We start from the raw sequence: 23,243 nt of genomic DNA, 5'->3' as shown, positions 1-23,243 counted from the left end.
AGGCGTTGTAGGCCAAAGCTTCTACAGGGCTACAACTTGCCCACGCCTCGCTTGCATCTTTCATTAAATTCAGACCTGCTCAGGACTAATTTACTATGTGAAAGTTCTTGACCCACTTATAAATAGAGGCTTGTGTACACATTTTGGGTTGCTATAACAAGAGGAGGCTGTTATGTTTTGCATATAGGTAACTTGCTACTTAATGGTGCTTAGAGGTGGAAGCAAGAATCTACAAGGTTACAACTCTATTATAATTTGAAAAGTGAGGGTAAAGTACCCAGATCATAAAAATGAAGTATCTTTTTAAGCCATAGAGTAGTTATAGAATTGGATCGAAGCAGACATTAGGAATAGGGGATTACTGCATATATTTGACTGGGACATATCTAACCAAAGGCTGATTTACCCTGTTCCCTGTGGAAGTGCTGTATTCCTAATTTCCACTATTAAATGGAGATTGAGTTTGAAATAAGGAAGGATGTTCTCTCTTGTGTTTCCGTTATAACATCCTGAGATCTACAGCTAGTTATAAAAGGCTGGTGCTCTCAGACTGCGCAATGCACTCATTGTAATCTCAGCTCTTTGTCTATTAGAATGTTCTGCTTCCTCTTTTTAAGAAACTTTATGGGGTTCTGGAATTTCTTGGAATTAGCATGTAACTATGATGAGGTTTGAACTGCACAAGTAAACGCCCACATACACCTTGACAAGTAAAAGGAGCAGAAAGCAATGAACTAACAAAATGGCTTCTTGATTTGGCTTTGTGATATCCAGGGTAATGCAGGACTGTGAAGAGAGACAATCAAAATCTAAATAATTGATTCTAATTTTCCCCAAATGGTAATTTCTGATGCTAGACAAGTATATGGTTGTAAGTTTCTTGTCTGCTATAAACCTTCCCTGATTTTTGTTCTAGAGTAGTGTGAATGAGAATGGAAGGTACAACTATATTATGTAATCTACATGATATTTTGTATCTAGATCACAGTCCCAACAAGTCATTTGCTCCTCTGATCTCTTAAGAAGTAGAGAAACTACTGATAGTAAGTAGAGCATACAATATAACTGTCTTGTCAAGTATTGCTGGTGTAGAAGGGAATTCCTTATATGATATATTTCTGGGGCAGTTTTTGGATTCTCTTTGTTTTTGTTGGTGATAATTCAATTTAAGTTGCTAATGAGCAGTGAAATGGCCACCTGACCTTCCTTAGAGTCTGTTTCACACATTTGTGGTGCAATGTAATCAATAGGTTTGGGCCTAAAATGATTAGAACAAAAGTTTTCTTCTTGCTTTAATAAAGAATTTAAATCTCAGTCTTGCTGTGTGAAACTTTGGAATCCAGCAACATATCTGGATTTAGTTGGTCTTGCAGCAAAAAGGGTTAATCTGGAGGATTAGCCACTTTTTATTTTTTTATTTTTTGCATAACAAGAAACTCTCATAACAAGTATGTGGATATATTCCTTCCCAAACTAATCTAATCTTTTTCATTTAAACGGTATTTTGTAAATCCAACAATTCCACTTGTGGCAATTTCAGGGAACATTTTTAATGTATAAATTTGAACATTTCTTCCAACTGATATGGATTTCCTTTGGCTGGCTAAGCTTTTTTATGCAGAGAGTTGTTAACAAGCTGCATTACAGCTGGCACCAACACAGCTGGAACATATTGCAGATGAGAGGAACTACACATAAATTTTACATTTGACAAAGAGGAGTCTTACACTAACCAAGCTTACATATGCAATTTGGAAAGCCTGATCAAAATTGCAGCAAAAACTGTTGAGTGAAACTGCAAGAACTGTGAGAGCTGGATGGATGACAGTCCTGTAATGAAGAATTTGGGTTAAATCATCTATTTGATGTTCAATTTGTCACTATTTAACACAAAAACATTGGAATGAAATTTTGGTACGCATATTCAGGTTGCAATTCTGCATTTCAAGTTTGAATAGCCGCTCAACCCACACACCCATTTGCAAATGAGGGAAGGAAAATGAACTGGTGCTTCATAACTAAGCTATTCCTCCTCCTCCTTATTGACGGGAGAGAGAGAGTGAGTCAGAGACCCCAAGTGACAGTTGGATTCCTCTCTTCTCGACCCCTGAGTTCCAGCACATCATGTGCATACAGCTTGCCAATTATCACTCTTAACAGGCAGGGTGGCAGCAGGAAGCAGTGCAGTAGCCATTCTCCATTTCCAAATCCCATTGAGTGCACTACCTGAGTGCAGATGTGCTCCAACAGATGAGCTAGACACAGAACATTGTGCAAACACACACACCCCTTCCCCACAACGTACCTAGTCTCCCTCTTATCCCCAAACCTGGCTGGTCAGCAGGCAGAACACGAGTGTGCGTGTGAAACCCCTGTTAGTACAGGTAGTCCAAAGCTCAGTCCCAATGTAGTTTACCAAGTGGAGAAAGGTTAGGAGTTGATTTGATTTGATTTATTACATTTATATACCGCCCCACAGCCGAAGCTCTCTGGGCAGTTTACAAAAATTAAAAACTGAACATTAAAAAGTATACAAAATTTTAAACCATCAAAAACATAAACAGTATAAAAACGGTATCCATTTAAAAACAACAATTCTGGGGTCAGTTAAAAAACAAACACATTTAGTGTTGTTAAATGCTGTTAAATGCCTGGGAAAAGAGAAAAGTCCTGGTGCCGAAAAGATAACAATGAGGAGTTGAGGATAGGCATGGATATTTTCCTTGTTGTATATAGTACTATATGTCCAAACATTGCCATGTGCTCCTGTTTTGAGACCACTTTCACTGTAAGCATAGAAGGGATTGTGCCTTGTCTTTCAGTGAGATATCTAGTAGCACCTAGCACTTAAAGAATTGCTGCATTTTAGATCTGTGAAATCTTCTCCATTACTTAATAAAGAAGCTGAGCTATAAGAGGGTGGTCCTGTTAGAGCTAATTTGCCTGTTTGTTTGGAAGCTTCCATCATCCCTTGTAACAGGAAGATAAGTAAATGAAGCACAGTAGAAAAGGTTCTATAGGAATTCTCCTCTAAGGTTTTCCCCAAAAGTGTTGCCTTCAGACTCTCCCAGGATACCCAGAAAGAAGGTGAGGAGACTGCAGTTCATTTTAACTCTCACACCAAAGGAATAAGGGCAGCTCTTTAAAGACCTCTCAAAGCACTTATGGTGCCCTTACAGATTTCTGTTTTGTTTTATTTTGTTTTGTTTTGCAAAGTGGTTCATAAGAAGAGCCATGCAGGATCATAGAATGCAGAACATTAATAAATGACCTTATCACAAGTTTAGAAAATTGCTGGTGGCAAAGTTCGGATGTCCAGAAGTGTGCAGGATGGTTGCACTGAACCAATATGGCCAACAGATTTTCTGTATGTTTTTACATTTTTTTTTCTTATTCAGAGTTTTCTGCAGATAGGGTGTGGGAGAGGCAATCTTATCAGCAATGTTTCCAGAATGGCTACTCATGTCACCACAAAATGGTTCCATTAAGACTAGACCTTCTCTTGCAGAGCCCAGTCATTCATCTTAAGCTGAGTCTGTTCCAGTTAAGGGCCTGGAGGCAGAGCAACAAGCACTGCAAACCTTAGGATGCACTCAGATGTCACAATAGCCCACTCATAGTAGCTTATTTTTTAAATAGCCCATGATCCTCTGCCACACAAGCACGCTAATAAGCTACTATGAGTACCTTAGTAAGTTACTGGATGTAACTTGACTCACCATTAAATCCCAGAGGGGAGGCAATGCTGAATGCTCCCAAAAGGGGAAAGTGGCTAGAAAATCTTGGGGGGTTGCAGGCTTGGGACCACACTCCATACATAGCCTCTCTTGGACCTTAGCTAGACCTAAGGTTTATCCTGGGGTCGTCCCTGCCTGCTCCCAGGATATCCTGTGTGTCATTTACATGAACAGGGATGACCCTGGGATGATCCCGGGATAAACCTTAGGTCATGCTAAGGCCTTCGTTGGAAGGCACCCAATCCACCATCGACCCCTTGCGCAGTAAAAAGTTCAGAGTGCCCCCAAAGCGTGAGATGCCTGTAACACCTTGGGGGTTTGCAGGTTTGGGACCAAACCTCATACCCTGCTTCCTCTACTAAGGAGGCACCCGATGTATTACGAAAACCCAGCACTAACTGTGAAAGCAGCAAAAGTCTCAGGTGCACCAAAAAGTGAGAGGTGTCTATAACACCTTGGGGGTTTGCAGGATCAGGACTAAACCTCATAGCCCACCTTCTCTACATTACTGGCTTGGTCACAGCACTTCGGAAGAACTGTGACTTGCTTCCCAGCTTTGTAATTTTTTTTATTTTTATGTTTATGATGATATTTAACTGTAACTAAGTTCCCCAGCTTTCTATTTTTGTCACTCGTTCCCTAGCTTTCCTTTTTTATCTTTATGATGAGATTTGGTTGTAACTAAGTTATATTTTAAGCAAGAGAGAAATACAGTACTTTTTTCTGATAAAATAATTTATAGTTTTGAAAAATCCAGCCATGATGGGTTGTTGCGTAGTCTGAACCTGGCGCGTCTTTTGGGGTGGCTTATTTTGGGGGAAGAACCCATGGCTTGTTGTAGAGTTCATGCTCATGGTGGGTTGTCGTGTCATCCAAACCCAGGAGACCAATTTTATCATGGGTTGCCAGGATCAGCTACAGAGCTGCTTGGCAAGAGCAGCAAAAAACACACACCCTGTGCCACTTTTCCAGTTTCCTTCCCCAGTTCCACCAATGCCGAAACAGCACTTTGGAAGGACCATCACTTGTTCCCAAGGTTTCTGTTTTTAGAAATTTGCGGGAGCACAGATTTCCCTTCCATTTACTGTCAAGAGATTTGTATACATACACTGAAGCGCCATAACTGCACTAGCAAGTGCTCCAAAATGACCTACAAAAGTTGGGGAAAGAGGTGATTATCTCCCCTTTCTGGAGTAGCTTGGGGAAGTGTTGAATTGGTGGAGGACACTGAGAAGTGTGTGTCGTCGTCATCCCCACTTTGGTGCACTTAGTCTATTCGCCTTTTTCCTCCATTTGTGGTGCTTCTGAATTGCACTCCTGTGTCCCTCCTTTTTCTTACTATTATTTCTCCCCTTGTCCTTTGCAACTGTGCACAAATTAGTCTATATGCAACTTCATCTTTTCAGTATCCTTGTAGGTTACCTACTCCACTTCACTACTCCCTTCAACAGCTGAAACAGACAAGGAAATTGACCAGGCAAGGCCACATATCCCATAGTGGTAAATGCGCACTTGTGAAAGAACAAAAACAACAATAATTAATTACGACCCCATTTGCACATGTTTAAGGCATAGAAAAATTATTTTTTAAAAGCCATGAAATGAAAAGGGGTAGCATTTGGAGCAGGCTGGGACAAGGAGAGGAGATGGATTGCAAAGACACCTGGGATATGTGCTGGAGCTGGCTGGAGGAGTGAGGGAAAGAGGCCCGGCAACCCCAATAACCTTTTGGGAACCCCATGGGTTGTTCAGCAAACAACCACCCACCGTGGCTTATTCACAGGGTGGCTTAGCGAGCCAGGTGGAAACACACACACACACCCCAAAGTGATTTTTATCCATCCTGATGCCAATAGCAAATCTTGGAGAGAATAACAGGTTGTGCAGGTCGGGAAGAGAGATTTTCACCAGGTTTTGGCTTAGAGGGAAAGGGTTAACTCCCACATGTGCATAGTGGTCCCAATCCTGATCAAGTCTCACCTCAGCTTTTATTTTTAAACTACAAACAAGGCTCATTAAATGCATACATATATTTCATATGTTAACTATTTTGGCCTTGAGAACCTCTTGAAATTTGAAAAAGAAAAAAGAAAATTAAAAAGCTGCCTTTTCTCTGTTTCCATGGAGACAAATGGGCATGCCTTGGTATAAGAGATATCTTATGAGGAAACTGACAGGCTGCTGTCCTGGTGCTCTGAGTATTACTGTTAATAAGAGGCTGAATACAGAGTAAGGCTATCACGTAGCAATCTCAGTTCAAGTGTAATGCTAAATATATCCTTTCTCTCAACCACACATGTTCCAGCATAAAAGAAACAGTTGCTGTATTTCCCATCAATTTGGTTAGATTGATTACTGACTTGGCTGTCAGCTCTGTAGGAATTTTCACTTCGTGCCTAACGCCTACGAAGAGAAAGAATTCTCTTCCTAGAATGATGAAGCTTAATATTCAGATTCCAGATTTCACCATCAGCCAGATCATCAAATTAAAAGACTCTTCCATTTTCAGACCATAATTTTTAAAATATTTCTGCATTCTCTGGTTACTATGACCTATGCAGTAAAAAAGCTTAAGTGAGAACCATACATCATCTTGCATATAGCATCTATGAAACTCTTGAAAACTTGTAGCAGTGTGCCTTTTTAAGGGTTTACTGACATATTCTTTGTGTGTGGAAAATGTTGTAGGATACTCTGGCTTCCCAGAGGCATACTTCTGTATAGTACCATTTCCTTGAGAATGTTTTTGCTGATGTCTAACAAGGTTTCAGTATATATTATATATTTGAATAAGATTAAACCAGAGAAAAATGCAAGGCCTCTTGTTAAGTCTAATTAAGGTCTAATTTTAACTTTTGTAAACCGCCCAGAGAGCTTTGGCTATGGGGCGGTATATAAATGTAATTAAATAAATTAAATACATAAATGGCAAGTGATCTTTACATAGTGCTATAGAAGTAGATTTTTTCTGTTGTAAATTACCCCCCACCCTAATTCTAAAAAAAGTATGGCCAAAAAACTACAACAACAACAACAACAACAACAACAATAATAATAATAACATGTGTGAAGGTAGCTTGTGCTTCTGTATGGTATATGCCCTCTTAGGTTGAAAATAAAGTCCTTATCAGTGATGTGGGGTAGAAAAATTTGCAGTGTCTTATTTTTCTGGGGATATTTTTTCATGTTCATTAGTAACAATGAATGGATGCCAATTACAAATACAATATTAGGCAAACATGGCAGTTTAAAGTTGTAATTAATGTTTTTCTGGCGATCATCTCTAGCAAGTATGTAAGAGAATACATATATGTCATTTAATATATGTGAACTATTAGTTTACATATATTAAATGTTTACATATATTACATATATTAGTTTACATATATTTCAGTGTGAAATAGAACTAATAGGTTGTGAGAGTGAAACTGAAGGTGCCCCAACAACCTCAGTGGTTGAACTCTGTTGAAACATATGAATGATTGTCAGTATATCATGCACAGTTTTTTGGGTTACTAAAATGTATTTAGTGTGTCAATGTTCAGTGCCTTTGTCTTTGTCTTACATTTAAACAATGTTAGGGGAGTATATGCTATTTATCTTTCAGTTTTATAATTTTACAAGAATTCCAATAAAAATGTCTACAGGATGTAATATTTAAAGCACATTAAATATACTTCAATTTCCCCATCGTCCAACCCCAAATATTTGAGGTCAGATATTTTGGTGCTTTGGAATAAAAAAGACAATGGGGTTTTGTTTATTAAATTCAAGCAAACTACTCTCTGGGGAATCAGAAAACTTTCTAGTTCAAAATTTTCTGGAAAACCCACATCACTCCTCCTCAAGGGTTTCAAATCTGTATGCAGTCTTTCTATTCCATAGCTGGGGAAATGTAGAAGTTCCCTTTTTGGATGAGACAAGAATTCAATGAAAAGCAAAAAATGTGAATTGCTTTAACATGTGAAACAGTTCTGAGATATAGGCTTCATGACTGAAGATACACAGTGTGATTCAAGAATGGCTATAATAGGCAATAAAATAGTTTGGTATATATCATGCAATGGACTCTTAAAGGTAATACAGCCTAGCATTGTATGTGGGGGATGTACCAGTCCCTTACTCTTTTAGAATACTGAAGACATGCTTTCTTTATCTCAGTTAATTCAGAACATAAGACGTGCCATGTTGGATCAGACCCAGAGTCCATCTAGTTCAGCACTCTGTTCACACAGTGGCCAACCAGCTATTGATCAGGGACCAACAAAGCAGGACATGGTGCAACAGCACCCTCCCACCCATGTTCCCCAGCAACTGGTGCACCATGTCCTGCTTTGTTCTATGTTTCATAGTGAGTTTCAAAATACGGCTTGGTTTTCAAATGTCTCATTTATGTCAGTCAAACTATAAGTGACAAGCCTTATTGAAAGATTAAATATGAAACTCACAGGTTAGGTGTGTATTCAATTATCCCACTGAATTACATAACTTAGAAAATTAAGTTTCTTCCTCTCTCACTTCTGACCACTTCAGCTATTGAAGTAGAACAAGAGATGGGAACTAGTTGTCTGTTAGCAAAGCAGGCTTGAATAGGTGAGTCAACAGCATGTCATTCAGAAATTTAATCTTTTCGTTCTTTCTCCCCTCCCCTTCCCTTAGGTTTTGAATGAAGAATGTGATCAAAATTGGTACAAGGCAGAGCTCAATGGCAAAGATGGCTTCATTCCAAAAAATTATATTGAAATGAAACCACATACGTAAGTAAAATATCATGACTTCCTTGTGTGTTTGGCATGCTTACTGCCTGAGTTAGGATGGGAAGGGTAAGGCCTTAAAAGAAGAGATCCCCACTGCACTTCTCCTTTTAAAGTGGTTCTGCAAAGAAAACATAATCAAACTTTTAATTAGTACTAGCGATCATACAATGAGGCTGACAAATGTAGTTTAGTAATCGGAGTTTTATAAAGCAAAGTAAGAAGCTACTCTGTCAGAACTCCCTGCTGGGCACCACTCAGCATGGGGGCCAAATCCAGCCAAGTTCACTCCAAAGTCTGTAGATGTCAGTGCAGAAGTTTAGTATGTGCCTTCTGAACTGTGTGTCTCAAAAACATCTTGAGTATCTCACATTTTCGTACTCATGAGACCCATCAATACAATCATAAGTAAATAGTGCCATTCAGATATACTGTGACCATATTGTAGGTGGCATCAAGCTAAATTTAACATAAAATGAAGCTAGTAGTAGTATTCGTTGTTGATATTGCCAGCAAGGGAATGGCCATGTGAATTTGTGTTCCCAATGAGTGCATTCATTGCAAGCCTTGCAGGATCAGAAGTAAAACCCAGGGTTTTTTGTTTTGCCTAGACAGCCTTCACTTCACCCAGCATAATATTTGACTCTGATGTCGTAATATTAGCTATTCAAAAGGAAACTTGTGAGAATACTACACACTTCATTGGTCTGAAATTCTTGCCTGCACTTTTCTTCCCTTCCTCAATGAGAATGTTGTTCTTAGTAGCCTATAGAAAACCTTAATGTGCTCTTTGTTAGCTGTTGTGGTGCAATATCTTTAACAGATTAGGTGTACCAACTTATAGTCCTCTTGCTTTCAACTGATTTTGAGCAATAAATAACTCACTCTGTTAAATACTACAGTCTCGGTATTGAGGATATTTAATGAAGACAAGTTCCTGTTTGTTAAAATCTTGCAAAGAAATCATTGCTGGAAAATCTCTTAAGTGCATGGCCTGTATAGAGAGAAGCATACATAATTGTTTGTGAAATGTCGGCCTTGAAACGTTTTCACTAAAGGAATAGATCCAATGGAAATCTAATTTTGAAACCCACCTTTGCCATTCATTTTCGGTACCTTCCACTTATATCTTCTCTCTTTTGCTCTATTGAAACAAATGCTTCTGATTCTCCTAGCCTACAAGTTGCTCTTGGTCCCTTTCCTTGATGAATATTTCACCCAGTACTGCTGCCACATTTGTTTATTGATTGATTGATTACATTTTTATACCACCCCATAGCCAAAGCTCTCCTTGTTGTCTTTGTGAGGAAACAGAGTAATAAAAGAACTGCTTGGACTTCTTTGCTGAATCCCATGCAGTCTGTGAGATATTCTTGTTTGTTCTTGAAAGCATGTTAGTCTGTAAAAAACGCATGTCTTCCTCTTTCTGCACGAAAGGAAAAACCAGCAGGAAGGTATTTTTTTAATGTAGATGATTCATAGGCCACCCTGGAAAGAAAAAAATTAAAATACACAGAGCAATAAAATATAAAACAGTATTAAAAACAAAGTAATAAACAAAGTAAGTGTTAGTAGGGCCCCATTGAAATCAATGCCATTTCATCAATACAAGTGGACTGTGAATTTGCCCACAAGTAAGATAATAGAATCTAACTTGACTCTGGACTTTTTTTTTCTGTCGAGGGCTACATTCCCTCGGAGTAATCTGTTGGGAACCACATGCCAGCAGTAGGTGGGGCCGCCCACTTTTCTTTTCCTCGCTCTTTCTCTGTTACCCAGATCCTCTTCAGCTAGTTTATTCCTATAAATTAATATCCTACCCAGAGATAGTCTCCAATCAGACTTCACCTCCCCCGCCCAAATTATTACTCATCCAGATCCTCTGGTTTGAACGAATGCATTCCCCTTCCTAGTGGCACTGCCAGATTTGAGGAGGCCCTGGGGAAGATGCCCTCTTCCCTCCACCACCACTTGCTGTGCTGCACTCTTTCTCTCCCTGGCCCCACCCCATTTCACAGGCAGCAACAAGAAGGGAACAAGCAGCCCCCTTTTCTTTCTTTTTTCAAAACATTTTACAGAGTTTGTCAGAGCCAAGCAGTGGCATGCCCAACAACCTCTGTAAAAGGTTTTTGGGGGAAAGGGGGGGGTGAAGGGACCAATTGGTCCAATTCTTCTCCAGTCTCTTTACCCCCAATGTCTTCCCTTTCCTCTTCACTAGCACCAGAGCAGGTGATGGTGGCAGGGGTGCACCAAACCAGCCCCAGAGAGGCAGCAGTGGTAGCCAGGCAAATCATGGCATGCAGTAAATGAAAGCGCTGCACCAGCCAGGAGGGCTGCAGCCATGGGCCATTTTAAATCAAAATATTTTCCCAAGTGTGAGAAGACAGTGAGCTGAACCAATCAGATGCTGCTTTGGGAGTACACGTCCAATAAAGAATGGCCGGGAGGCAGGGTGCTCACCATTCCAGTGCTCTCATTGTCCATGTGATCGCAAAGGCAGCAAGTTGATTGGTTTATTTAGCTGCCACTTTGGAAAATACTTTGATTTAAAATAGTGCATGACTGGAGGCCAGTGCAGCGCTTTCTTTATTGTGTGCTTTCACTTGCCCCGCCATCATTGTTGCCTATCTGCGGGGTTATTTTGAGGGGGCCCGTGGATCACGAGGTCCTGGACCTACACCCTATGGTCTGGCCCTGGAGGTACCGCTGCACTTCCTATGTATCATACACAGAGATCATACCAAGTAAAATTTTCCATTTCCCAAAGGATAGGACTTTGCTTTCCATGCCAAAGCAAGTGAGGGGAATGGGCGAGGAAGAAAAATCACCACGGGGTGAAACATATGTTGGGTTCATATGGATTATTATTATTATTATTATTATTTATTTATTTATTTATTTATTTATATAGCACCATCAATGTACATGGTGCTGTACAGAGTAAAACAGTAAATAGCAAGACCCTGCCACATAGGCTTACATTCTAATAAAGTCATAATAAAACAATAAGGAGGGGAAGAGAATGCAAACAGGCACAGGGTAGGGTAAACAGGCACTGGGTAGGGTAAAACTAACAGTATAAAGTCAGAACAAAATCAAGTTTTAAAAGGATGAGTGATTATGACCAGAAATACTTAGAAAACAATCTAAGAGATGAAAGGAACAATCCAGGAGATGAAAGGAACAACTGCAGGTAGCTTTGGCCACGTCTGCCCGTCAATATCCCCCCACAAATATCCCCTCTCACTCTCTTTCTCTCTCTCTCTGTCTGTCTGTCTCTCTTTCTCTCTCTGTCTTACTCTCTCTCTCTTTCTTTCTCTCTCTTTCTCTCTCTCTCTCTCTCTTTTTCTCTCTCTCTCTTACCCCCCCCCCGCCACATATAAGATTTTCTTCCTGAAAAAACTTCCCCATTACAAACAGCTGATTGTGCAGTGTTTGCAAAGCAAGATCATGCAGCTCTTTTGTGAGACGAAGGAGGAAGGGCCAGAGCTCGGAAGGAGAGGCTGTGGGCCAGATGAGGAGGCACTGCAGACTGAATCCAGCCTGGGGGGCAGCAGTTCCCCATCCCTGCTTTAGCCCTTATTCAAATAATGAAGTAGATAATTACAGAGTACTATATGCAACAGACACGTCCCTGCCCTAAGTAGCGTACTATCTAAGCAGGGCGAGGTTAACAATGCCCAAATCCACTCATAGCTACTTAGGCTTAATTTCTGTGTGGAGTCATACTAAGGCTGTCAAGCCAACTAATTAAATTTACTTTATTAATAATTAGCTGTTTGAGTTGTAAATTAATTGGTTACATTTACATTTGTATGGAAACAAAACTTCAATATAGGTGCCCTTTTGAAACACTGAATGAAGTTTAACAAATTTAGTAAGGATAAGCTAATACTCATTGTAATGGCCCGTATGCTATAAGTAGCAGCTTGTTTCCACATTAGTATCCCAAGCTCAGGAAATCTATAAGATTCATCTTTTTTGTCCATTGTAGAGATTATGAGTAGTATAAACTTGCTGAAAATAACTAGTAAAATCAGACTAAAGCACAGCAAGTATTAAATTTATTATTTTCATTTACCTAATTAAATTCCACGAACCCATCCAATCAGGAAGATCTTCCATAGGCCAGAGATACTTTGGAATGAAACGGAAAGGTTTTGACACAGTGATATTTGGGCCAATATGAAAGATAAAGGCATTTGCCTCTTGGTAAACTTGGGGCACACCTTATTTCAGGATACCTCTGGTTATAAAAAAAAATAAAGTGGCTTTTAGGCATCACAAATTAGCCTAGCAAGCGCAGTGTTTAAAGGAGCTGAACACATCACAAAATCAGCCTATCTTTTTATTTAATGCAGTGTGTAATCTTTGGCTTCCAAACAGTTTGCTTTGCCCATTGGTAAAAGAGCACTGTGTGGTTTTGAATTGGCTGACTCCAGTAATAAGGAAGCATGCCTAAAATTACATTCTGTTGACATGCTCCACATGCTGAATGTGAAACAAATTGAGCTCTGCATAACATGGCTCCATAGTGACTAGCCACAAACTTATTCAGAGGTTCCTTGGTGATGTTTGGCTGAAATTGTGGTTGCCAAGTTTGAGCCAGGAACTGGAGCCAACATGCGCATGGAAAGGGAGCGATGTAACCTTGTTAGGACATTGGCTGTGAACCCCAGATCTGTATGTGTACCCAGGCTTTTAGACAGCAGCTCCCAGTGTGATTCCCTTGAGGTGTATAGGTAAATATAAAAGGTTGCTTTTCAATCTAAGTCAGAGTTGCAGGCAGCTTCTTCCTTGGAAAACCTAAGGGGGGAGCCCAGAATGTGTATGGCAATCTGCATGTAACATGGGCTTTCAGGCCTGTGAATCGCATCACTCTTCTTTTGTCTGAAACATGAATATAATCATGAATGCTAATCATGAATTCATGCTAATCATGAATCTTTTTGCTGTAGATAAAATTACATTGGTAAAAGGGGCCTTGGTGCTTTGTCCAGGATGAAATATGTCTGAGTAATAGCTGGATTTTATATTTCAAAATAGGAATCCAACATTTCCCCTTTTCTGGTTCCTAGTGACCCTAGGGGCAGCTCTAGGTCCAACTTTGTAATAATCACACAACCTCAGAGCCTAATTTGAATGTCTGCAGAACCTTCCTCCCCCATTTCGTCTTGGGACTCTGAACATGCAAACACTGACTTCACCATCTAGTCAAGTTTCTCTCCTGCCCATTTCACACACATCACCCCACCCTGCCAAACCTGCTTCTTGTAACATCTTGCCTGATGAAGAGATCTGGAAACCTCAAAAGCTTGCACATTTTGGTGATCTTTTCGTTGGCGTAATAAAGTTATTTAAGCGTAATAGAGGTACAAAGGTATTTTGTTATATGTCAGATTGCTGCCTAGCTATGAACATATACAGAGCTTGCCCTTCTCATGGAGTTTGAGTTGAGCTTAATTTTCAACTATCTGTTTGCACAGGTGGTTTTTTGGAAAGATCCCCCGAGCAAAGGCTGAGGAGATGTTGGGCAAACAGAGACATGATGGTGCCTTCCTCATCAGGGAGAGTGAGAGTGCCCCTGGAGACTTCTCCCTCTCTGTCAAGTGAGTATTATATTATAGCTGGTTGGTAATCACATTTTGCACTCCAACCCCAGGTGAATTAAGCAGATTTGAATTATTCCCCTAATTTGTACTATTGATTTCAGTCACATAATCTAGTCCTTTTTTCCCTGCCTCAAGACCCTGACACTTCCAGTGTAGAGTTAGCATTGGCTTGTCTGTAGTAAGAAAGTGGGCTTAATTTGAATGGTTATCGAGCAGTTATACGGGATGCTAATTGATTGACCTGCTTCCTCTATTTTCCTACTATTGATTGCTTTCTTTCTTGAAAATCAAGCTTTTAACTTGACTGCTCTTGCTATTGGGACTGGTGAGGTGGCAGAGTGCCACATTGGTTGTAAAATCTTATTACTGCTAGCTTGACCTCACAGACTTCTTATCTCAAGAGGTAAGCTGCAGTAAGGTACCTGTCTCCAAATAAGGTGCATTAACCACAGAAAAAGCCATTCAGAAAGTGCCACGGTCTGCTCTGCAGTCTTCTAAAACTTAAGGCCCTAGGAAGCTTTCCTGGCTATCCAAGTATAGTAACATGCTGCTGCTATGTTTTGGACCTTGTGACTAGGCCTCACATGTAACAGCTCTAAGTGTTGGTCTCAAGCGTTCATCTCATACACAATAATGAATAAACCTTTGATACAAATGAGAATCCCAAGAATTCACAATAACCAAACCAATTCCATTTCAAACAGTTTATGCCTTCACTATATATATGCATTTATTATCATTGAACATCTGGACACTCACTGACTTCTCCTCACACAGTATTGCCACCTGCTGTTGAAGAGTCCCTTAAATCCATATTTGTATGCCATTGACAGAAGTACTGATAGCCGTGTATGTGTAAAAAAAAAAAGTTTGCTTTAGCAGCGGAAGACAATATCTCTCATGCATCTGGTATAAAAGTTAGAGGAATAAATAAGTGTGGGAATATTCTTCTCTTCTTAGATTTGGAAATGATGTACAGCACTTCAAGGTGCTTCGAGACGGGGCTGGCAAGTACTTCCTCTGGGTAGTAAAATTCAATTCTCTGAATGAGTTGGTCGACTATCACAGATCAACCTCTGTCTCCAGGAATCAACAGATATTCCTCCGGGATATTGAGCAGGTGCCTCAGGTAAAGTAAGATCATTGGAGTTCTGTCCCATTTCCATTTTTGTAGTCTCATTCCTCAGTGATAAACTTGTGCAAATCTGTATTTAGTTGTATGGTTTTTGGGGTGTGTGGAAAGGCAGTAGAAAGGCAGAAATGCCTTCCACTGTAGAAAGGCAGAATGCATGTTTTGTACTTCATTAAGATGAATTAAATGTTTTACAGTTTCTTCTCTCCTGGATAAGGGTGCCACATTTAGAAAATTAATAAGCCACCCTTTAATACAAAGCTTCCAGGATGTTGTACAGATTGCATAATAAAACAATTACCGTGAAATTGATTTTTTTTAAAATAGAGAGCAGTGACCACATGGCCAATAATGCCAAGCAGAACACTAAAATAAAACATCTACATAGATGTAGGTAAGAACATCCACACCACACTCCATCCTACGCTGTTATCAAGAGTTCCCTGACCTGCAGGAGAAGTTTTTTGGGAGTGCGCCAGCCTGCAGTAGGGAAGAGGGGCAGGGAATTCTCTTACATGAAACTTCCTTCTGCTTGGATGCAACTCAGTATGCTCAAATGCCTGAGCACATTAAAATACATCAGACTGGGCACTATTCTCAGGTGAGGGCATTCAAAAATATGTGGTGATACAGCCATAGCGACAAGCTCCCTGTTTACTGTCAACCTAGTTTCAGATGATGGGGTGGAGAACATGGAGCTGGGCCTCTGAAGATGAACACAGGTTTTGGGCAAGTTCATGTGGTAGAAGGCGACCCTTCATTTCCAAGCCATTTAGGGCTTTCCAGGCCATTTTCCGCAGTGGCCCCACAACTTTGGAATAAGTTGCAATCAGGAGTCCAGCAGATCCCATTATTGCAGGCTTTTAAGAAGGGCCTGAAGGCTTGCTTGTTCACTCTGGCTTTCTCCTGGTTGTGTTTATCAGATTGGGTTGGAGCTGCAACTGGGTTGTAAGTTCTGTCATATGATGGTGTTTGTTGTTTTTTGGAACATTTTCAGTTTTTATTAACACAACACTTTATTATATGAATTTTATTATATGCATTTTATTGTGGTATGCTGCCTTAGGAGGGATTCTGCATTGAAAGGCAGCCTAGAAGTGTTTTAAATAAATAAATAGAAAATAGCAGCCAACACTTTGAATTATGCCCAGCCAGAAGTGGACTGACAGCTAATTCAGCTGTTTTGGATATTGATTAAATAGGATCTCTATAACTGGTCCCAGTTAGTAATCCAACTGCTATATTTTGTAGTCACATTTTGTGGTTTCTGAAAATCAGCCCCATATTCAATGCATTGCAGTAATCTAAAGTTGCCAGTGCATGGATTACTGGCCAGAGTTCTCTCTGTCCAGAAGGATCATCAGTGGTAGTTGGTGGAAGGCAAGGCATTGTGTGCCACAGGTGTCACTTGGACTGCTAGTGACAATATTGATCTGCATTATAAACTGCAAGGCTGGTTGTTCATAGGGAGGGCAACCATGTTCAAAACAGATTGAGCATTACCTTTCTGGTCAGACAAACCGCCTATCAAAAGTAACTCTGTTTTAGCTGGATTAAATGGTTTAATTTGTTTTTAACTGTGTATATTTATTGTTTTATACTGTATGCTTTTATCTGTATGCCGCCCTGAGATTTTAGTGATATAGGGCGGGATATAAATACTTTAAATAAATAAATAAATAAATAAATAAATTTTCAGTTTATTGGCCCTCATTCAGTTCATGACTGATCGCAAATATCAATTTAGCATTTCTACTGCCTCACCCTGAATCTGATGAAAGGGAGAAGTAGAGCTGTGTGTTGTCAGCATACTGATGGCACTTCACTCTAAATCTCTGGCTGATGCAGTCAGCAGTTTGATGTAGATATCAAAATGCATCTGAGATTAGATAGAATCTTGTGTAAATGCCATGTGGTCAACCATCCAAATCGGAGCAGAGCCAATAAAGTTCAATGCCCCCAATCCACAGAGCCTATCCGGAAGAACACCACAGTTGATGATATAAGAAATCTACATTTCACACTTCTCTGAAGCTTCTGTTCACATACTCAAAATATGGTGTTCTAGATAACTGAAGATAATGGCATATGGAACTTTTTCATTCATGTAGGTGTGGGTGCCTTAAGTGAACCCATACAACAAAAAGGCATTTGAAATTTGTGGATTTGTCTCTTCACAAAGAGACAGCTATGCTCTGTCCTGTACTGGATCATTGCAAAGGCAGAGCATTTTGTAGCTAATCTTTGAATTTAGAAGGCATTGATCTACAGGATTGTTGGATCACATCAAATAAATGAAATGACAAAGTAAACAGAATATTGGAAAGCTAGAACATACAAGAAAGTAATGCTTTGATTATTTCATGTGATAATACAAAAATTGCTCCTCTTTAAAATCATGAAATTCAGACGAGAGAGGGGGATGACGGTGATGCCAAAGGAAGACTGACTTTCATCATGTTTGACAATTTGAGTTGATGTGAATCTACCCATTGCCATGAAATATCAGCTCCATTGTATTTTTTTTAAAATAACTGGGTACTTTTGAAAAGACTTTGTACTTAAAGCAATAACTTGATTCATAGCAAAATCACATTTTGTCAGTAAGATGCTAAAGACTGTTAGTAAGATGCTGAGATTTATTTGTTTGGACACATTGTCTTTAAGAATTCAAAAATGCACATACTCGTGCACGGCTTTTTTGATGGCCCTAGTTTGTTATAAGATCAAATCTTGGCATAATGTTTACTACGAAATGTTTACCAGCAAATCTATTTCTACAAATAGACAGGATCTATTGCAGTTCCTGTTTCTGAAAATAGTTAATTTGGAACACACAATTCAACCAATAATTCTTGATACTTTTAATTAATTTATTATTACATTTATATCTCATTATTTTTCTTCTTGCAAGAAAACCTAGGCAGGCTTACATGGTGGTGGTCCTCTCCATTTCATCCCCAAAATAATCCTGTGAGGTAGGTTAGGTTGGGAGTCAGTAACTGGCTCAAAATCACCCAGTGAGCTTCCATGGCCGAGTGGGGACTAGAACCCAGATCTCATGAATCCAGTACTGTCAAGGGAAAGGGTTTCTCTAGTTAGTATAAACAGCCTTAAATGTATCTACTCTATGGCATCTAGTAACTCTACTTTGTTTTCTTTCCTCTACAGCAACCCACATACGTTCAGGCTCTTTTTGATTTCGACCCTCAGGAGGAAGGTGAGCTGGGCTTCCGCCGTGGAGACTTTATCCAAGTCCTTGACAATTCTGACCCCAATTGGTGGAAGGGAGCCTGCCATGGACAAACAGGGATGTTTCCACGCAACTACGTGACCCCAGTGAACCACAACATCTAGAGCAAATTATTAAAGATTATTTAAGGAAACAGGAGAAACAGTAAAATGCACATTCAGAATTTAACAGCAGCCAGTGATCTCCAGTCATCAGGCCATAAAATCTGAGTCACCTCTCTGCATGAGAGGGAACACTTTTTTCCACTCAGTATGGAACTTTGTGGGGAGGGGACAGGAGAAGGGTCCAACTTACGCGGCAAAACTTAACCTTTAAATTAAAATAGATATTAACAGATTTCTTTGGTTACTTCTGGGTGGCCCCTTTTGTTCGCTCGTCCTTTCTCCCCCAACACTGACACACCAGTTTCATCAGTGCATGAAGTTTTAATGCTATATGAAGTCCATGCTATGCCATTAAAGGAAGTGGGGGGGAAGCTCTGCTGATGTTTGCTATTTACACAAACAGCCTTCCTGAAGGGACTGAGAGAGGAACCAAATCCATTTAATAACAACGCACACATGCCAATTCTGCTTTTGCCTTCAGTATTTTGCCTGGGTAAGATAGGGTCTTAATGTTTGTTCTTTGATACCCTTCCATCTGAAATCCCAGCAGCTCCAGAGCAGAGGGAAGACAGTGTGGGGGGTTACCCACACACAAACAGTTTGCAGGCTATTCTGAGAAATTCTGTACTACAGCCAGATCATGTTCTCATTAACCATGACAGGTTTTTAATTTTTTCTTAAGTGTGTGGTTGAGCACATTCTCCAATTTTTCCATTAGTGCCTTTCCCTCATTTCCTTATTTTTTAAGTTAAAAGGACAGTCCAGAGCTTTCAGATTCCCCCCCCCCCTGCTTTTATGTAAATATTGAAGGGGTTGAATGGGAGGGTTGTAGCTTTATTATTAAATACAAAGATCTCCATAATCCATATGGAGCTTTAAAATGTGTATAAGTCTCTGATATTCTTTATTGGTAGGTGGGGAAAGGCATAAATGTTGTATAAGAGGCAGGGCTAGGACCTGCCGCTAGGGGCCCTTGAAATACAGAGAAAGAAGATTGTACCAGTATGAAAAATGTGGCATATTGTATGAAGCTGCCATATAGAGGAGGCTGAATATTTTGGAATGTCCTCTGAAATATATAGCTACTTTCCCCAAAAACATTGCAGGGAGGGCTCACAAAGTTGTGCTTAATCATACTTAAATTTCTTACGGAATGTTTGAACATGATGCTTGGTGATATGCAATCCAGTTCCCCTTTTAGCTGGCTGGCTCAAAATTGCAATCAGTTGTCAAAGAGAGGGAATTTGGTATGTTTTGTTGTACTCCTGCAATTCCCTATCTCCTCATGCCAGCGTTACCATAGTTGGAGGAGTTATGTTCCTTACTCCCAGTTCACAGCAGGCTGTGTGGGGAATTGTATTTCAACATTGTATCCCCTGATGAAACTCACTAATGCCGTTCATGGTCTTATGAATGGGTTTGGATTCAAGACAGGAGAGCAACCTGCAGAGCTCTTGTGCCAATACTCACCTTATTTCCTTTTGCTGAGCCATGTGGCCGAAACGTTCATCCCAACCACAGATCCCAAAGCCACCACAGAGATCTCCTGTTCTGCTGAGATGGAGAAATTCCTGTGCTGGCGGGTGCCTTTTTATACTAAGTGTTACAAGTGTGTTATTCCTGAGATGGACTCTGCCTTACACTTCCGTTTCTCCCAGCAGATGAAAGAAAAAGCTATCCTGTAGCGTGTTAATTTCTCACCCTCTCCTTGCTAGCTATCTTTCTCTCTCCCCCTCCCCCTACTTTCTTCTTTCTAAAATGATTGGAAAAGGAATCTATGGCATTCTACACTTGGACCATTTGATTGTTTTCTTATTTTGGAATTGGTGTATATCATGCAGCCTTGCAGACATAATGTCTTGTGTGTATATATATATTAAAAATCAGTGTTTAAATAAAAACAGGCCTATGTACGTAATCCTTTAACTCAGCAGCAGCATTTGGTAGATAGTAATTAACTGTGAATAATAAATATACAACGAATTCTTCACTTGAATATTAGTGTCTTTTTCTGTTAATTTAATGACCAAGTCTAAAGAATCAGTAAACTGGAATTTTTCGTACCTTCAAAGATTTCACCCAGCCAAAATCTCAGCTATTTAGTGTTGAATTCTAATGTACCATACATACGTTAAAGGTAGGTAAGAACTCAGAACTCACAATAGATGAAAGAAATGTGTAAAACAGTACAATATTTCTCTTCAACCATGCAGTTCTGATCTTAAATTTTACCTAAATTCCAGAAGATGCTGATACTTCAGACTGTGGTGAACTTCTCAATATAATTACTTCAGAGTTAAGGAGCAGCCAGTTAGAACACCTTTTAGGACTGTGCCTTCACAGTTCATTTTGGATTAGTGAAGGGCACTATTACAGAGGTTGCCCTGAGGTGAGACTGTACAGATTATGACTGCGCTTTGGGTAGAGAATATTATCACTTGAAAATATGACTCAGACTCTGTGGGCCTGTTCAGACGACACATGGTTTGGCCACTAACTCTTTTGCAGCAATTGGTTAGTGAGCATATTTAAACCATGGTTATGTATGTAGCCACATGGTTAAGAATGGTTCACAATGACACGCTAAACCGTGTTTAGCTCAAGATACTTAACCACTGTGACTTAGCGTGTCGTCTGAACAAGGTCACTGTGTGTGTTTGGTTACCATGTAGCATAATGGCTTCAGCTTGTGGTCACGTGTGGAATAATATACAAATGAAGCCACAAGCCTCCCGCAACACTACAATACATTAACTAGTACTATCTATTTGACTGAATATTTATACGAGGGATGTGGAATCGCTTTCATCCCGAAGGCCAAATTCCATTGCAGAAAAGCTCTCGAGGGGCCACATTCCAGAGATGGGTGGGATCAAAATACCATCTTATTTTAACTTAAAAGCTCTTACAGCCAGTTATTAAGCCTTAAGAAATGCATTTCAGCCCCTTAGAATGGGGAAAACTGCACAATAATTAGGAAACTACTAAACAACTGGTTAAAGGGAATGGGGTGTTGCCATCTGGGCAACCCAAGAGGGCCAGATTGGAATCCCAGGAGGGCTGGATTGACCAGTTTTGGCTAAATTTAAAGCGTTCAGTTTTAGGCATGCAACACAGATTGGAAATAACTCAGCCCAGCATGCCCATGTCAGTCTTCCTCTTCCTAAAAAAATAAAATAATGAAAATTGGGAACTGTATGAGAGAGAGCAGTTGGGGTGGTGGGAATTATGGCAAATGTTATTGCTGGGGGCTTCCTCCTGACATTGGGTCCCCAGGCAAGTGCCAGCACTGCCTGAGTCAGGGGGCCTACTTTACTTCGCACATGCTTTTCCCAGCCAAGGAAAACCCAGGCAAAGCAAAGCTGGCTGACAAACTGAGGCACTGGCTGGAGGGAGTGTCCTTCCAGTCAGGATCTTGGACAAGGAGGAAGCATCACTACTCCCCCATGTTCCCAGCAAGGAGTGAAGGGAGCTTCACTTCTGCTTGGCCTCAAACTAGGCAAGAAGTGTGAATGCTATAGCCCCAAATTCTTTAAACTGGCATTGCAAAAATGGCTTTGGGGTGTATAATTTTAGAAGAAATAGTGATACGCACATACCCTCCCCGCAAAACACACACAACAAAAATAGGAAATTTTGCAGGGGGCTTTTGGCCAAAGGTCAACAGAGCTATTGGTTTCCTACTCCACAAAGGAAAAAGGAGATCTCCCTAGAAAGGGGAGGATACTTAGAGAACATCTTTCCTGATCACACAATGGCTTATTGCTAATGTGATCTTTGCCTCCGTCCTGTTCACGAGTGGTGGTGTGTTTTGCATACAAAAATTCTTTTTGTGACAAATATAATCTCTCTGGATGTGTCACTCCATCTAAGCTGCTATTTAAGAAGGAAATCTGCATACCTGCCTGCTGTGCTGATTGCTGGCAAACCATCAGCCATCAGGAGGCATATGGCTCAAATTTTAAATCTTGGCTGTTGGTGAGCCTACACTTCAAAAGCTCTAAATTTAGCCAGTGAGTAACCACAGCAACAATGAACTTGCTGTATATCCTTATTTAATATTAAAGCAATGTGTAGCACTTTGGGCTACTTCCAGCATTGCGCGTGTATTGGAATTTTTAAGTCCTCTCCCTTGTGCACCCCCCCAAGTATACCTTAAAATCTTCTCTGAATGGCCCCCCAACCCTCTGGAGCAGATTTGGGTGGGGAGCACAGGGAGGGGAAATCCGCTCTGCTGGCAAATGCTGTTCTATTGATGGGTGGATAATTGCATGTCGTCCTTTGTTTAAACACAGAACGAACCTTTATCCTGTAGGCTATGTATTTAAATTGCAATGTAATGCCTGTTTTGATATGTATATTTTTTTTAAATTGAAAAAATACCTGATATCTTCTCTAACTTCTCCCCACCCACCCTGCAGTAATTTATTATCTTCCAGGGGAGGGGGAGCATTATTATGGATTTCTCTGTTGAACTCTGGACAGAGATAACAGGTTGCATTGAAAACACAGCAGCACATCATGGGTTAATTAACCCTCAAGGAGTGGCAGCGCATTATTTAATATGCAACCCCTGACCAGTGGTTATCATGTGAACCTGGCCAGCAGGGGTCATTTGAGGGCTAAAGAACCCTTGCATAACCCTACAGCA

The 23,243-nt window shown here is 40.2% G+C and overlaps 1 protein-coding gene across 2 annotated transcripts in view; it reads left to right on the top strand.

The window, feature by feature from the left end:
- GRB2 (growth factor receptor bound protein 2) overlaps positions 1 to 20,588 on the top strand; it is a 63,018-nt gene extending 42,430 nt beyond the window's left edge. For both annotated transcript variants that reach the window (XM_063120273.1, XM_063120274.1), the window contains 4 exons: positions 8,397 to 8,494; positions 13,978 to 14,100; positions 15,064 to 15,232; positions 18,407 to 20,588. In XM_063120273.1, coding sequence (XP_062976343.1) covers positions 8,397 to 8,494; positions 13,978 to 14,100; positions 15,064 to 15,232; positions 18,407 to 18,592 — 576 coding nt within the window. In that variant the 3' untranslated portion in view covers positions 18,593 to 20,588. The remainder of the gene's footprint in view (positions 1 to 8,396; positions 8,495 to 13,977; positions 14,101 to 15,063; positions 15,233 to 18,406) is intronic.
- The last annotated feature ends 2,655 nt before the right edge of the window (positions 20,589 to 23,243 follow it).

Source organism: Elgaria multicarinata, chromosome 3 (assembly GCF_023053635.1).
Source record: "Elgaria multicarinata webbii isolate HBS135686 ecotype San Diego chromosome 3, rElgMul1.1.pri, whole genome shotgun sequence".
NCBI classification, from domain to species: Eukaryota; Metazoa; Chordata; class Lepidosauria; order Squamata; family Anguidae; genus Elgaria; species Elgaria multicarinata.
The sequence above is the reverse complement of the archived record's forward strand: the minus strand, read 5'-3'. Positions and strand labels throughout refer to the sequence as shown.